The sequence below is a fragment of the Narcine bancroftii genome, chromosome 2, assembly GCF_036971445.1.
Source record: "Narcine bancroftii isolate sNarBan1 chromosome 2, sNarBan1.hap1, whole genome shotgun sequence".
Classification (NCBI taxonomy): Eukaryota; Metazoa; Chordata; class Chondrichthyes; order Torpediniformes; family Narcinidae; genus Narcine; species Narcine bancroftii.
In genome coordinates this window covers 137,734,086-137,749,675 of record NC_091470.1, presented here as the reverse complement: position 1 = coordinate 137,749,675, position 15,590 = coordinate 137,734,086, and the positions used below count along the sequence as shown (strand labels likewise).

General features: G+C 41.4%; 1 protein-coding gene across 1 annotated transcript in view; it reads right to left on the bottom strand.

Annotated features, from left to right (window-relative positions):
- Positions 1–15,590, bottom strand: part of heatr4 (HEAT repeat containing 4) — a 96,267-nt gene that overhangs the window by 23,211 nt on the left and 57,466 nt on the right. The window contains exons 10-11 of the mRNA XM_069915539.1: positions 7,739–7,899; positions 5,524–5,628 (exon numbers count right to left, since the gene is read on the bottom strand). Coding sequence (XP_069771640.1) covers positions 5,524–5,628; positions 7,739–7,899 — 266 coding nt within the window. The remainder of the gene's footprint in view (positions 1–5,523; positions 5,629–7,738; positions 7,900–15,590) is intronic.

Sequence of the window (15,590 nt, the reverse complement as noted above, 5' to 3'; positions counted from 1 at the left end):
GCATCTGGCCATTTTTAATTTTCTCCTCATTTAGATTATAATCTGCCTGTTTATATTTTCTTCCATGACTACACTTTCCAAAATTGTATTTCATTTGCCACTTCTTTGCCTATCCTCCTATTTTGTCCAAGTCCTTATGCACCCTCCCAGTTTCTTCATCACTGCCTGCTCTTCCATGTACCTTCGTATCAGCTGCAAACTTGGCCAAAAAAGCATTAATTCCATCATCCACATCATTAATATACAATATAAAAAGAAGCGGCCCCAACTTCAACCCCTGTGGAACTCCACTCGCAACTGGCAGCCAATCCTCTACTCACGCTAGTATGTTTCCTGTTATACCATGGGCTCTTGTAAAGTATTCTCATGTGTGGCATCTTATCAAAGACCTTCTGAAAATCCAAACACACATCCACTGCATCTCCTTTATCCAGTCTGTTTGTCACTTCCAAGAATTTCAATTCGGTTTGTCAAGCAAGATTTTCCCCTAAGTAAACCATGCTGGCTTTGTCCCTGTCTTGTCCTGTGCCTCCAAGTACTCCGTCACCTCATCCTTGACAATCAACTCCAACATTTTCCCAACTACTGATGTCAGTTGAACTGGTCTATAACTCCCTTTCTGCTGCTTCCCTCCCTTCTTGAATAATGGGGAGACATTTGTGAATTTCCAGTCCTCTGGGACCATACCAGAATCTATCAATTCCTGAAAGATCACTGGCAATGCCTCCACAATCTCTACTGCTACCTCTTTCAGAACCTGAGGATGTAATCCATCTGGTCCGGGAGACTTACCTACCCTTAGACCATTCCGTTTTCTGAGCACCTTGAAATGGTAACTGTACTCACTTCCCTTCCTTGATACCCTTCAACATATGGCAGGCTGGTGGTGACTTCCACAGTGAAGAATGATGCAAATTATTCATGTATTTCTTCTGTCATCTCCTTGTCTCCCATTTTCATTTCTCCAACGTCATTTTCTAGAGGTCCTATAAACTACTCTCACCTCTTCTTTATTACAGTACTTGAAAAAGCTTTTTGTATTCTCTTTGATGTAATTTGCTAGCCTACTTTCATACTTAGTCTTTTCTTCTGCAAGTTTTTAAAAACTTCCCAATCCTCTATCTTCCCACTAATTTTGCTTCTTTGTCTGCCTTGCTTTTGTTTGGATTTGACTTCCCCTGACATTTTTCCATTTGAATATTTCCTCATTTCTGTTATGTATTTATCCTCACCTTCCTTATTTCTTGCAGAAACTCCATCCCTGTTGCTCTGCCATGTTCCCTCCTAGTGCTTCCTTCCAATCTACTTCCTCTCTCATGTCACTGAAGTTCTCTTTACTCCACTAAAATACCAACACATCTGACCTTAGGCTCTTTTAAACTGCATCACCTGGGACCCAGGTGCGATTACTGGGGAAATGGTGCTGGAGCACCTTTTAAACTGCAGGGGGATCAACCCATTAAATCGCCAACCCGACGATTTAAGGGGGATCCCACCCCTGCGATGACACAGTCACAGAACATCGGTAAGTTTCCCCTACCCCTCCTCCCCAAACCGCCGACCATCAGTCACTGCCGACCGTAAAATCACCAACCCTAAAGTCAGTCACCCTCCTCCCCAACCCCAAATCAGTTGTCAGCCACACCGTCAATCAACACCCACCCCATCAATCGCACCCCCCTCCTCAGTAATGTCCTGCTGCCATGAACATTGATCTGTCACTATGAAATGGAGTGGCTTTTGAAGAAGTGGCAGTTCACAGAAACCCCCCCCCCCACCCCCGAGGCAGCGATCCTTCTACCGCTGATCATGGGACCTCCAGCGACCTCACTCCCCTCATTTGTGCCCCCCCCACCACATCAGAAACCTCTTCTTCTCCTCCCCCCACCCACCCACCCTGGGCCCCGTGGCAGCAACCCCTCTCTCCCCCCGATCGCAGCAGCACTTCAGCTAGGGGTTTCCCTGTGACACCAGCATGCAAGCATTGATATCACATGAGTAACCGGGCAGGTAATTTTCCTGTTCAAATTGCTGATGGACGTGACCTAGGTAAGTGTAACTGGGTTCCCTGACTACTTCTGAGGTAGGTCAGGGACCCGGTTTGATTAGGTTCACACTGATCGGGTCGGTCCCTTTCAAGCTTCCACGTGAGTGGGGTGCTAACCGGGCTAACCCCATTTTAAACGGCAGCTTAAAAGGGCCTCTTGTTAAATCTCAAATTGAATAGTCATAATGTAATCACTACCCCCTAATGGTTTCTTTCCTCTCAGATATTTAATCACCTCTGGTGCATTACATAACACCAAGTCTAGTGCAGCCCATCCCCTAGTTGCATTGCAACTCATCCCAGTGGCTGTCTGACCTTCCACACAAATTTCCTACCAGGTATCCCTACTTCCCACTGTGAATGTAGTTTGAACACCCCCCCCCCCCCCACCCCTGCCCCCTAACAGCATTAGCAAACCTCCTTGACAGGATATCGTTTCCCCTCAAGTTCGGGTGCAACCCATTCCACTTGTCCAGAAAGTAAGGACACATGGAATCCAGGGAGGCTTTGGTTTGTGGATATAGAATTGGCTTGCCCAGAGAAGGCAGAAGGTGGATGTAGATGGTTTGTAGTCTGCATAGAGGTCAGTGACCAGTGGTGTTCGCAGGGATCTGTTCTGGGACCCATCCTCCGTGATTTTTGTAAATGACCTGCCACAATACAACGTTAATGGGAGAACTCTTTAGCAGTGTGGACAAACTGAAAGATCTTGGGTCTAGGTCAAAGCTGTTGCCTGTGCGTTGACAGCGTTGTTAAGTATGGTGTGTCCCACTGACCTGCACCCAGTCCATAGCCCTCCATATACCTGTCAAAATTCTTCTTAAACGTTAAAATTGAGCTCACCTTCACCACTTCAGCTGGAAACTCATTCCAAACTCCAGCCACGCTCTGTGTGAAGAAGTTCCCCCTCATATTCCCACTAAACTTTTCCCCTTTCACTTGTAACCCATATCCTCTGGTTTGTATCTCACCTCCCTCAGTGGAAAAAGCTTATCTACATTTACTCTATCTGTCTCCTTCATAAATTTAAATACCTCTATCAAATCTCCCCTCATTCTTCTCTGCTCCAGGGAATAAAGTCCTAACCTATTTAACGTTTCCCTGTTCAGTCCCTGAAGTCCAGGCAACATCCTAGTAAATCTTCTCTGCACTTTTTAAAATCTTATTGATATCTTTCCTGTGGTTACCTGACCAAAACTACACACAATACTCCAAATTTGGCCTCATCAATGTCTTATACAACTATAACATCCCAATTTGTGTACTCAGTATTTTGATTTATGAAGGCCAATGTGCCTCTTTATAAACCTATCCCCCTGTGATGCCACTTTCAAGGAATTATGTATCTGTATTCCCAGATTCCTCTGTTCTACTGCACTCCTCAGTGCCCTACCATTTACCATGTATGTCCTTTCTTGGTTTGTCCTTCCAAAATGCAGCACTTCACACTTGTCTGATTAAATTCCATCTGCCATTTTTCAACCCATTCTTCCAGCTGGTCCAGATCCTGCTGCAAACTTTGAAAACCTTCTTCGCTGTCCACAACACCTCCAACCTTAGTATAACCTGCAAACTTGCTGATCCAATTTACTGCATTATCATCCAGATCATTGATATAGATGGCAAACAACAGCACCCAACCCTAAGGCACACTACTAGTCACAGGACTTCCATCTGAGAAGCAGTCATCCACCACTACTCTCTGACTTCTCCCATCCAGCCATTGTCGAATCCAGTTCACTACTTCACCATGAATTTCTAGCATCTGAACCTTCCTGACTAACCTCCATGCGGGGCCTTAGTAAAGTCCACGTAGACAACATCCACAGCCTTTCCTTTGTCAAGTTTCCAGGCAACCTCTTCGAAAAACTCTACAAGATTAGTTAAACATGACCTACCACGTTGACTATCCCTAATCAATCTATGGCTATCAAAATTTAAAAGAAATATCCCATTATCAACCCATTTCAATTCCCCATCCCATTCCCGTGACATGCCCGTCCATGGTCTCATGCACTGCCAAACTGAGACATGGACATACAGCACGGTAATAGACCTCCAGCAAATTGGAGGAACAACACCTCATTTTTTGTTTGGACATCCTCCAACCATATGGCATTAACACTGACTTCTCCAGTTTCCATTAGGCCACGCTCCCATCCCTACCTTTCCCTATCCCTTTGTCTCCTTTCTTTCAGCTCTGCATTCTCAGAACTACCCCATTCCCTGATCAATTCTCAGGTTTTCTTTCCTCCCTCCTCTCCACATCCACCATGTATGGCTTCTTGACTGTTGCCCAATGCTCCTCTCCCTGCCTTTTATTCAAGCACCTGTTTGGACTGGACCCACTGCAATTCGCCTATCGTCACAATCACTCTCCAGTCAGCTCTTGATTACCTTGAAAACAGCAACTCAAATAGAGTTGCTCTTCATCGACTACAGCTCAGCCTTCAGCACCATTATTCCATCAGTGCTGGTCAGCACGCTCCAGATCCTGGGCCTCTGCACCCCCACTCTGCAACTGAATCCTTGACTTCTTCATCAGAAGACCACAGTCAGTACAAATTGGAAACAACATCTACTCCTCACTGACTATCGACACAGGTGCCTCTCAAGGATGCGTATTCCTAGTACATTGAAGACTCTTGAAAACCTCTACAAGTGTACCGAGGAGAGCATTCTGGCTGGTTGCATCACTGTCTAGAATCTTTACCTCCTGAGGATGTGGTGGGACCTGCTGAGTTTCTCCAGCACATATGTGTACTCTCTACAAGCAGTGTCTGCAGACCTCTTTGTTTCATCCCTTTGAGTGTTTGAGTGCAAGGACACCCAGGTCTCTCAACATCAACACCCTTCAGTCTTGACGAGATGATGTGAAATGTGATAATGACAACTTGCATATTTAGCAGGCACATCATCAGCCAAAAAGCAGATATGAGGCCGTGTCCAAGAAAGAATATTCTTGCACATTCACCTGAGCCTTGAAGTCTTCCACTCTTTAAATTAAATTTCTGTGTTTGCTTCTGTAAAAGACGCATGGAGTTAGGAGGTTGATTGGTCACATGAGTGTATTTGGGCAGCTGTGTGCATGCTGTATCCCTAAATTAATTACATTTCTCTCACATAGCGATCATTGTTTCCAAAAGCCCCTTTAGCTTCCAGATCATGAATTAACCCTTCCTCATTACACAATAACAATCCAAAGAAGTTTGATCCCTTGATGGTTAAGAAAAGCATTTTTCTTTTCAAGCTAATCTTGACACTATTACGGCCACTTTTTGCATCCTAATCTGTTTGAAGATTAAAGCCAACAGGATTATTGTTTTACCCTTGTTACATCCATCTGGAATTTGCTGGTTTCTGCTGGCCTTTCCAGGCCAGTCTTTCATCTCTTCAGGACTGAACCGAGCTAATACAAACAACGAGCATATGCTTACAAATGGGGATGGGAGCTAATAAGTGAAACTCAAGCTTACCATGTTAAGTGACCCACGCAGGCAGGAGAGGACCTTGCATGCCAGCACTTTGTCTTTCCAATCATGGTTCTTCAGCTGAGTCGCCAGGATAAAGTGCACCAGAGACTGGACAAAAAGAGAGCTCATCAGCAGGAAATGTCCCAGAGTCCAACTCTAATGCTACCATGATATGTCATAAAGTACTGGAATAAAAATAGTCAATGCTGGAAATACTGAATAGATCAGGGAAGAGAAGCAGTTCATGTTTCTTGGGACGGAGATAAAAGAAGAGCTTAGAGAGAATGGGGGAGAGAGGTATCTCTCATACAGTTAAACTGTATTGAGTTTAAGCTGTAAACAAAGCTATATGGTCAAATTGTGAATGGGACAGTTAGAGAGTGAGAACATTGAGAAAAGAAAATAGAAGCTGTGAAATGTAGAGCAGGAGGACAAGATGGGCATGGCCTCCACTCCCTCACATAGATGACTGACACAGAATTCAGCACCGAGACCAGAAGTCTGCAATGTGCCCAGACAGAAGTTGAGCTGCTGTTTCTTAACCCTGCATTGTCTCATTACAACAGCGTAGCAGACCACTGACTTATTAGTCAGAGTGGGAGTGGGGTAGAAATTTAAAGCGAGAGGAAATAGGAAACTTAGAGTCACCCATGCGGACAGAACACAGGTGGTCTAATTATCCAGTGTAGAGGGGACTACAAACTCAAGTCAAGTCAACTTTATTTATCGTTCATACCATGCTCGCTAAGTAGGATGAGACAGCATTTCTCCAGGACCACGGAGCACATTTACAGAGATACAAGTTAAGATAGCATTAAAATATTATGGTACTAAGATGTATACACTGAAAGTCTGCATACACTATCCACATCTAGACTGGGAAATGGCTTGGGGGGCAGGGGGAGTAAAAGCCTTTTCCCACTATGGACATAAGGGCCCTGAGTGCTATGGTTCCTTCTGCCAGATGGAAGAAGAGAGAACAGTTTATATGCGGGATGTATGGAGTCTTTCACAATGTTTATTGCTTTCCGCCTGCAGTAGATAGTAGAGGCAGGGAGAGGACAGTTTACATACCGTCCTCCCACTGAGTGGGCCCAGGATGAGGCAGACTTGCTTCACAGTCTGAGCTTCAGACATTTCGAAGAGATGCTGGATAATTCTGTTGACCACAGGATAGTTGTAAGATCAGCCACATCTCATGGAATTTAAACTCGGTAAGTCTCAGGGAGAATGGGCAACTTAACACAGACATCGCCCAAGGTCAGGACTGAACCCTGTTTGCTGGAGCTATGAAGCATCTACACCACCCTTCCTCTACCACCCATTTCCTTCAGAAAAATATCGCTTTTAATAATCTGATAATTACCAGATTGCCCTTTCCAAGATCAGCTTTTTATTTTTGGTTTATTTAATTAATTGAATTTAAATTGCTTAATTGTTTGATTTAAATGATTATTGAGATCAAAAGACTAACCTTCTAGTTATTACCCAAGTGATTATCCAATCACAATACTCATGGAGAAATTTAAAATAATAAGATATTTGAGTGGGAAATCAAAACTACAGGTAGATAGAATACAAAATAGTCACCAATAAGTCAATAGGAATTCTGGAGAGGTTCTTGATCCATGAGTGGTGAGAAGGTAAAACACAGTCTCATTAGGTCAAGTGAGTAGCAGAAATGCAGTGAAAGAAAAACTGTTGAAGGCACAAGAGAGGAAAGAATGGAAAAATTGTTGATATAGTGGATACAGTAGGGTTACAGAGATCATAAATGGACAATGGGTGCACACCAGTCAGGATCAATACTGTCTCTGTGCCGTAGACTCAACGTAACTAACAGAGTGAGGGCAAGGATGAAATCCTACCTGTAATCCATCACTCTTTGTTACTTGTCCAGCATCCAATCTCACCTCGTGCAACCTATCTTGAATTAATACTCTGAATCACCCTACTTTTATGGTTTGTAAAGTTCATGTGAATAGTGACAGTTCAACCCTCTATCATGTTGCAGAATTAACCAGTCAGGTCACCTTTCCATCCATGGATCTTTGAATTCAAAATCTCAGTGGCTGATCCAATCACCCTCAGGCTATCATATCTCAATGTTGCTCCTCCACACAAGCAACAGTCCCTGCCTGTGCCTGGAATAGAATCTGTCTGTGAATTCTGCAACATGTTTGTGGGTATTGGTACAATTTCTATCAGGTTTACTTACCGTCTTCTCACTGAGTGGGCCAAGGATGTCGCAGACTTGCTTCATGGCTTGAGCATCAGGCATTTCGAAGAGATGCTGGATAATTCTGTTGACTACAGGATAGCTGTCATCACCAGTGAGAGCTAGGCTTTGAGCTGCAATCCAACGATCAGCCACATCTCCTGGAATTTGAAAGGAAAGCATTAACCACTGAGGACTACAACTCAGTTGAATTATCCAATGAATCCAACAATCAGTATTTCCTTGCTTCAAACAACTGGATACCACAGGAGGTGCCTACCTCAGAAGAAACAATGGTCTGGCTGGATGGAAGTTGAATGTCTCAGTGATCAGTCACTGCTCAGTCCAACATCTGAGTCTAGACCCAGATTTTACAAAGAGAGCATGGGGGACCTCACGCATGTCTTCAAGATCCTGGGAGTCTGTGTATCGCAAGACCTCTCCAGGAGTCAGCATGTCGAGGCAATTGTGAAGAAGGCACACCAATGACTCTACTTTCTAAGAAGTTGGAGGAAATTTTGCACGTCATTGAATAGTGAATACTTCTACAGGTGAGTTATAGTCACACAGGCTGCTGGTGACTTGAGACAAAGGACCCACACAGCATGTGAGCTGCTGGACACCAGATAATCAGGATTTAAAAGGATGCTGAAGGCAAGAAGAGCTCCCAAAGGGCCTTGGGCACTGAAGACTTACCTGATTCTAGCTGAAGGCTTCCTGACTGTATCGGACGTTTGGACATGCAGCTTGCTTGGGTTGATCAGGAGCCTATGTGGCTGCAGAGGCTGTGGGAGTGCTGCAAGCAGATCCACATGACACCGAGTGTCTCTGAAGGGACACTCTTTTGCTTCTCTTTCTCTTATTGTAAGGGGCACTGGACAATGCTCATGGCAACTTTCTGTTGTCTTACGGCAGACAAAAATGGAAGTATGTCACTTATCTATCATGTGAATTACATCTTTATGTGACAATGAAAGGAACGTTGAGGTGCGTTGTGGTTGCATCACACCCAGTTTAGAAATACAAGTGTCCAGCAATGCAGAAATCTGCAGATGGTTGATCACACTCTCTGACCTCCAACCCATTGAAGTCATTGATGTATACACTGCCTTAAGAAGGCAGGTACCATCATAAAGTATCCCCATCACCCTGGTCACAACCTCTTCTCACTGCTACCTTTGGACAGAAGCCTGAAAACCAGCTCCTCTTGGTTCAAAAATAGTTTCTTTCTGACATCAATCTGACTTGTTATACTAATCCCAAATACTCCAGCACAACAAAAAAAACTGTCTGCACTACTGCAACACCACTTTTTTTTGCATTGAATATTCATTTTCTATCTTTTGTATTTATTATCATTATTTCATCTGTACAATCGTAGTCATTTTTTTTTACAAGTACCTGTTCAGCTGCGGCAAGCAGGAATTTTGACGTATACAGTATGTATATTGTTCAAAGTATCTAACAATAAACTCATAATCATTATCAAATGCTGGTGCAGTGCAAAAGGACTCCTTGTCTCCCCTCTCAGGTGAATGCAGAACCCACAAGGGAACAGTGTGGTGGGATAGGTTTACACAACAATCTAACCCTTTCCACCTTGCACCTATAAACCTCTGTTTTTCTTATAGACATGTCTTTTAAATGTCCCTGTTGCACTAGCCTCCACTGCCATCCCCTGCAATGCATTCCAAGCACCCACTACTCTGTGTAAAACATGTACCTTAAACTTTCCTCTACTCACCTTAAACAGATATCCTCTGGCATTTGCTACTATTTCCAAGGAAAAAGATGCTAGCTGTCTGCTCAATCTTATGTACCTCTCATTCTTTGTTGCTACAAAGAGAATAGGCCTAGCTCGCTCAACCTTTCCTCTTAAGACATGTTCTCCAATTCAGACAACATCCTGATAATCTCCTCTGCGCCCTCTTCAAAGCTTCGACATCCTTTCTGTAATGAGGTGACCAGAACTGAACGCAATACTCTAAGGGTGGTCATAGTGTGGAAACAGCCCCTTCAGCTCAAATATCCCACCCGTCTGCATTTGACCCATATCCCTGAAAACCCATCATATCCATTTATTTCTTTAACACTGCACGACTTTCTGAATGAGCCTACCATATTGGAAATGTGGAGCAATCCATGTTGAAAGACTACACAAGCAAGGCTGCTCAACTCTTCCTCTGTTATACTGATGATGACACTGGTGCTGCCTCTTGCATCCATGATGAGCTCATCAACTTTATCCTCATTTCAGAAGCAACCATCTTTTATAAACTCACCAACTCCCACCACCCACCCCCAATACTTATGCCAGTGACCAAAAGAAGTCAAGTCAAGTTTATTGTTATCTGATGTACAAGAACAACCCAATGAAACAACTCTATTAGTTTTAGGGTAGTTTTAGGGAAGAGCAAAGAAGGGCCTAAAGTTGACGTTCTGGATTGGAGAAAAGCAAATTTCGAAGGAATGAAAATGGCTTTGGGGAGTATTGAGAGGGACATGATTTTTTTTTCAGGAAAGGATGCAAATGAAAAATGGCGAAAACTCAAAGAAGACATTTTGAGAGTACAGAGTAGATATGTCCCAGTGAGAATCAAAGGAAAGGCTGGAAGTCATAGGGATCTTTGGTTTTTGAGGAATATTAGAAATTTGGTTAGCAGAAAGAGGGAGGTGTACAAGAGGTATAAACAGCAGGGTGATGAGAAATTGAAAGAGGACTACAAGGAATGTAGAAAAAATCTTAAGAAAGAAATTAGAAAGGCCAAAAAGAGGCACAAAGAGGCTTTGGCAGGGAGAGTAAGAATAAATCCAAAGGGTTTCTATAGGTACATTAAAAGTAAAAGATTAGTGAGGGATAGAATTGGACCCCTTGTAGATAGGGAGGGTAGGCTATGTGAAAAGTCAGAGGAGATGGGGGAAATTTTAAATGATTTCTTTCCTTGGTATTCACTATGGAAAAAAAATATTGTACCAGTTGAAGTAAAGAAAAATAGTGGGGAAGTCATGAATCATATAGGGATAACCGAGGAGGTAGTGATGGCATTGTTAAAAAAGATAAAGGTGGACAAATCTTCGGGTCCGGACAATGTATTCCCAAGGACACTCAGGGAGACTAGTGTACAGATAGTGGGGCCATTAACAGAGATATTTAGGATGTCACTGGTCACGGGGCAGTGCCAGAGGATTGGAGGGTGGCTCATGTTGTTCCGCTCTTTAAGAAAGGGTCCAAATGTAAGCCTGGAAATTATAGACCTGTGAGTCTGACATCTGTGGTGGATAAGTTGATGGAAAGTGTTCTGAGGGATGGCATTTACAAATATTTGGAAGAACAGGGATTGATAGGGAGTAATCAGCATGGTTTTGTCAGGGGTAGATCATGCTTAACAAACCTTATAGAGTTTTTCGAGGAGGTTACAAAAAATATTGATGAAGGGAAGGCTGAGAATGTTGCCTATTTTGACTTTAGTTAAGCTTTTGACAAAATTCCCCACAGGAGGTTAGGAAAAAAGGTGGAGGCATTAGGTATAAATAACGAGGTAGTGAAATGGATTCAGCAATGGTTGGATGGGAGGTGTCAGAGAGTAGTGGTAGAAAATTGTTTGTCAAATTGGAGGCCGATGACTAGTGGAGTTCCTCAGGGATCGGTCCTGGGTCCACTATTGTTTGTTATATATATTAACGATCTGGAAGAAGGGGTGATAAATTGGATAAGTAAGTTTGCAGATGATACGAAGATTAGTGGTACTGTGGACAGTGAGGAAGATTACCGTAGCTTAAAAAGAGATATAGGAAAGCTAGAGGAGTGGGCTGAGAAATGGCTGATGGAATTTAATACGGATAAGTGTGAAGTGTTGCATTTTGGAAAGGCAAATCTAAGTAGGTCATATACATTGAATGGTAGACAATTGAGGAGTGCAGAGCAACAAAGGGATTTAGGAATTATGGTAAATAGTACTCTCAAAGTTGATACTCAGGTAGATAGAGTGGTGAAGAAGGCATTTGGAATGTTGGCCTTCATAAATCAGAGTATTGAATTCAAGAGTTGGGATGTTATGATGAAATTGAACAAAGCATTGGTGAGGCCAAGTTTGGAATACTATGTGCAGTTTTGGTCACCGAATTATAGGAAGGATATAAACAAAATAGAGAGAGTGCAGAGAAGGTTCACGAGAATTTTGACAGGATGTCAGGGTTTGAGTTACAGAGAAAGGTTGAGCAGCCTGGAGCTTTTTTCTCTGGAGCGTAGAAGATTGAGGGGGGATTTGATGGAGGTGTTCAAGATTTTAAAAGGGACAGAGAGAGTCAACGTGGATAGGCTTTTTCAATTAAGAGTGGGGGATATTCAAACCTGAGGCCATGGTTTGAGATTGCAGGGGGAAAATTATAAGGGGAACATGAGGGGAAATTTCTTCACGCAAAGGGTGGTTGGGATGTGGAATAAGCTTCCGGCAGAGGTGGTTTTTTTTTAAATTTTTCATTTTTCACACTATAAACCATATTGACCAAGATACATACAGACATTTTTCTTTTTAAATATATACAGTGTCATTTTCTCCCCCTTTTTCCCCCCTCCCTTCCCTCCCTCCCTCACCCCCTTCCCCATTTATTTGGTTTAATCTATAAGATACATTAAACCCGTTAAAACAATGTTGTCACTTAATAAAAATAAACAAGAAATTTTACTGAGTCAGTTCTTTTCGTTATCTTCTCCTTCTGTCATTTTAGATGGTGGAAGTCCATGGTAGGATTTCTCTATTGTGTTTCATGTATGGCTCCGATATTTGTTTGAATATTGTAATGTTATTTCTTAAATTATATGTTATTTTTTCTAATGGAATACATTTATTCATTTCTATATACCATTGTTGTATTCTCAAGTTGTCTTCTAATTTCCAGGTTGACATAATACATTTTTTTGCTACAGCTAGGGCTATCATAACAAGTCTTTTTTGTGCTCCATCCAAATTGAGTCCAAATTCTTTGTTTCTTATATTACTTAGGAGGAAGATCTCTTGGTTTTTTGGTATATTGCTTTTTGTGATTTTATTTAATATCTGGTTTAGATCTTCCCAAAATTTTTCCACTTTCTCACATGTCCAAATTGCATGAATTGTTTGTTCCCGTTTCCTTTTTACAGCGAAAACATCTGTCTGATACTGTTGGATCCCATTTATTTAACTTTTGAGGTGTGATGTATACCCTGTGTATCCAGTTATATTGTATCATGCGTAACCTCGTGTTTATTGTATTTCTCATAGTTCCGGAGCATAGCTTCTCCCATGTTTCATTCTTTATCTTTATGTTTAGATCTTGTTCCCATTTTTGTTTCAGTTTACCATTTGTTTCCTCGTTCTCCTTTTCTTTTTCTTGCAGTTTGATGTACATGTTTGTTACAAATTTTTTAATTATCATTGTGTCTGTAATCACATATCCAAAATTGCTTCCTTCTGGTAACCTCACACTGTTTCCCAATTTGTCCTTCAAGTAGATTTTCAGTTGGTAGCATGCAAACATTGTATCGTGAGTTATATTATATTTATCCTTCATTTGTTCAAAGGATAATAATTTATTTCCCGAAAAACAATTTTCTATTCTTTTGATCCCTTTTCTCTCCCATTCTCTAAAGGAAAGGTTATCTATTGTAAAAGGGATTAGCTGATTTTGCGTCAATATTAGTTTTGGTAGTTGGTAATTTGTTTTATTCCTTTTTACATGAATCTTCTTCCAAATGTTGAGCAGATGATGCAATACCGGTGAATTCCTACATTGCACCAATTTTTCATCCCATTTATATAGTATATGTTCAGGTATCTTCTCCCCTATTTTGTCTAGTTCTAATCTGGTCCAATCTGGTTTTTCCCTTGTTTGATAAAAATCTGATAGGTATCTTAATTGTGCGGCTCTATAATAATTCTTAAAGTATGGTAGTTGTAAGCCTCCTTGTTTGTACCATTCTGTTAATTTATCTAGTGTATCCTCAGTTTCCCCCCTTTCCATAAGAATTTCCTTATTATTTTCTTTAACTCCTTGAAGAATTTCTCTGTTAGGTGTATTGGTAATGACTGAAATAGGTATTGTATCCTTGGGGAAATGTTCATTTTAATACAGTTTATCCTTCCTATCAGTGTTAGTGGTAAGTCTTTCCAATGCTCTAAGTCGTCTTATAATTTTTTCATTAATGGACGGTAATTGAGTTTATATAGATGGCCGAGGTTTTTATTTAGTTGTATACCTAGGTATCGCATTGCTTGTGTTTGCCATCTAAATGGCGATTCTTTCTTAAACTTTGTGAAATCCGCATTATTCATTGGCATTGCTTCACTTTTATTTGCGTTGATCTTGTACCCCGATACTTCTCCATATTCCTTCAATTTCCTATATAATTCTTTTATTGATATTTCTGGTTCTGTTAAGTATATTATAACGTCATCTGCAAATAGACTGATTTTATATTCCTTATTTTTTATTTTTATCCCTCTTATTTTATTTTCTGTTCTTATCAGTTCTGCTAGTGGTTCTATAGCTAACGTGAACAGTGAGGGAGATAGTGGACATCCCTGCCTTGTTGATCTGCTTAAGTTAAATTGTTTTGATATATATCCATTTACTGTCACTTTCGCCAATGGCCCCTTATGTAATGCTTTAATCCAATTAATATATATCTCTGGTAGGCTGAATTTTTGTAGTACTTTGAATAAATAATTCCATTCTACTCTGTCAAAGGCCTTCTCTGCGTCTAAAGCAACCGTTATTGTTGGAGTTTTATTTCCTTCTACTGCATGAATTAAGTTAATAAATTTACAGATATTGTCTGTTGTTCGTCTTTTTTAAATAAATCCAGTTTGGTCTAGATTTACTATTTTTGGTACAAAGTCGGCCAATCTGTTTGCTAATAGTTTAGCTATTATCTTATAATCTGTGTTAAGTAGAGATATTGGTCTATATGACGCTGGTGCAAGTGGATCTTTCCCTGTCTTTGGTATTACTGTAATTATTGCTATTTTGCATGAATCTGGTATGCTTTGTGTTTTATCAATCTGGTTGATTACTTCCAGGAGGGGAGGAATTAATAAGTCTTTAAATGTTTTATAGAATTCTATTGGGAATCCATCCTCTCTTGGTGTTTTATTGTTCAGTAGTTTTTTTTAATATCTCCTATAATTCTTCTATTTCAAATGGTTTTATTAATTTATTTTGCTCCTCTGTTTGTAATTTCGGTAGTTCAATTTTAGTTAGAAATTCATCTATTTTGTCTTCCTTCCCTTCGTTTTCAGTTTGATATAGTTGCTCGTAGAATTCCCTGAAGTTTTCATTGATCTCCGTTGGATTATATGTAATTTGTTTGTCCTTTTTCCTTAATGCCAATACCATTCTTTTAGTTTGTTCTCTCTTAAGCTGCCACACTAGGAGTCACGTGATGGAGTAGTGGCCGGTAGGGAAACTCCAGCCCTCTCCAGAAAAGTTAAAAAAAGATAGAGAAAAAGCAAAGGCACAAACTTAAAAACCAAAAACAACGGGAAGAAAAGAAGAAGGAAAGATGTCAGAAGAAGAAGGTGAAGGCCTTACCTGTCCGAAGAGGTCCGCCACGGAGAGAGAAGCCCGCTCCCACAGGTCAGTGGAAGTCCCGGGCTCGGGACTACAAAAATGGCTCGCAGAGCCGAGTAAAAGTGCGCAACTGCGCATGCGCAAGGAGTCGCGCATGCGGGATGCGCAAGAAAAAAAAACACACTGACAGGAGGGGGGAACAGCTGCGGAGTCGATCTCCACAGCTGAGAGAGACACCTGCAGCACAGCAGCAGGTGCAGAACACAGACAATAACGACAACAAGGAAACAACAGATGGTCAATA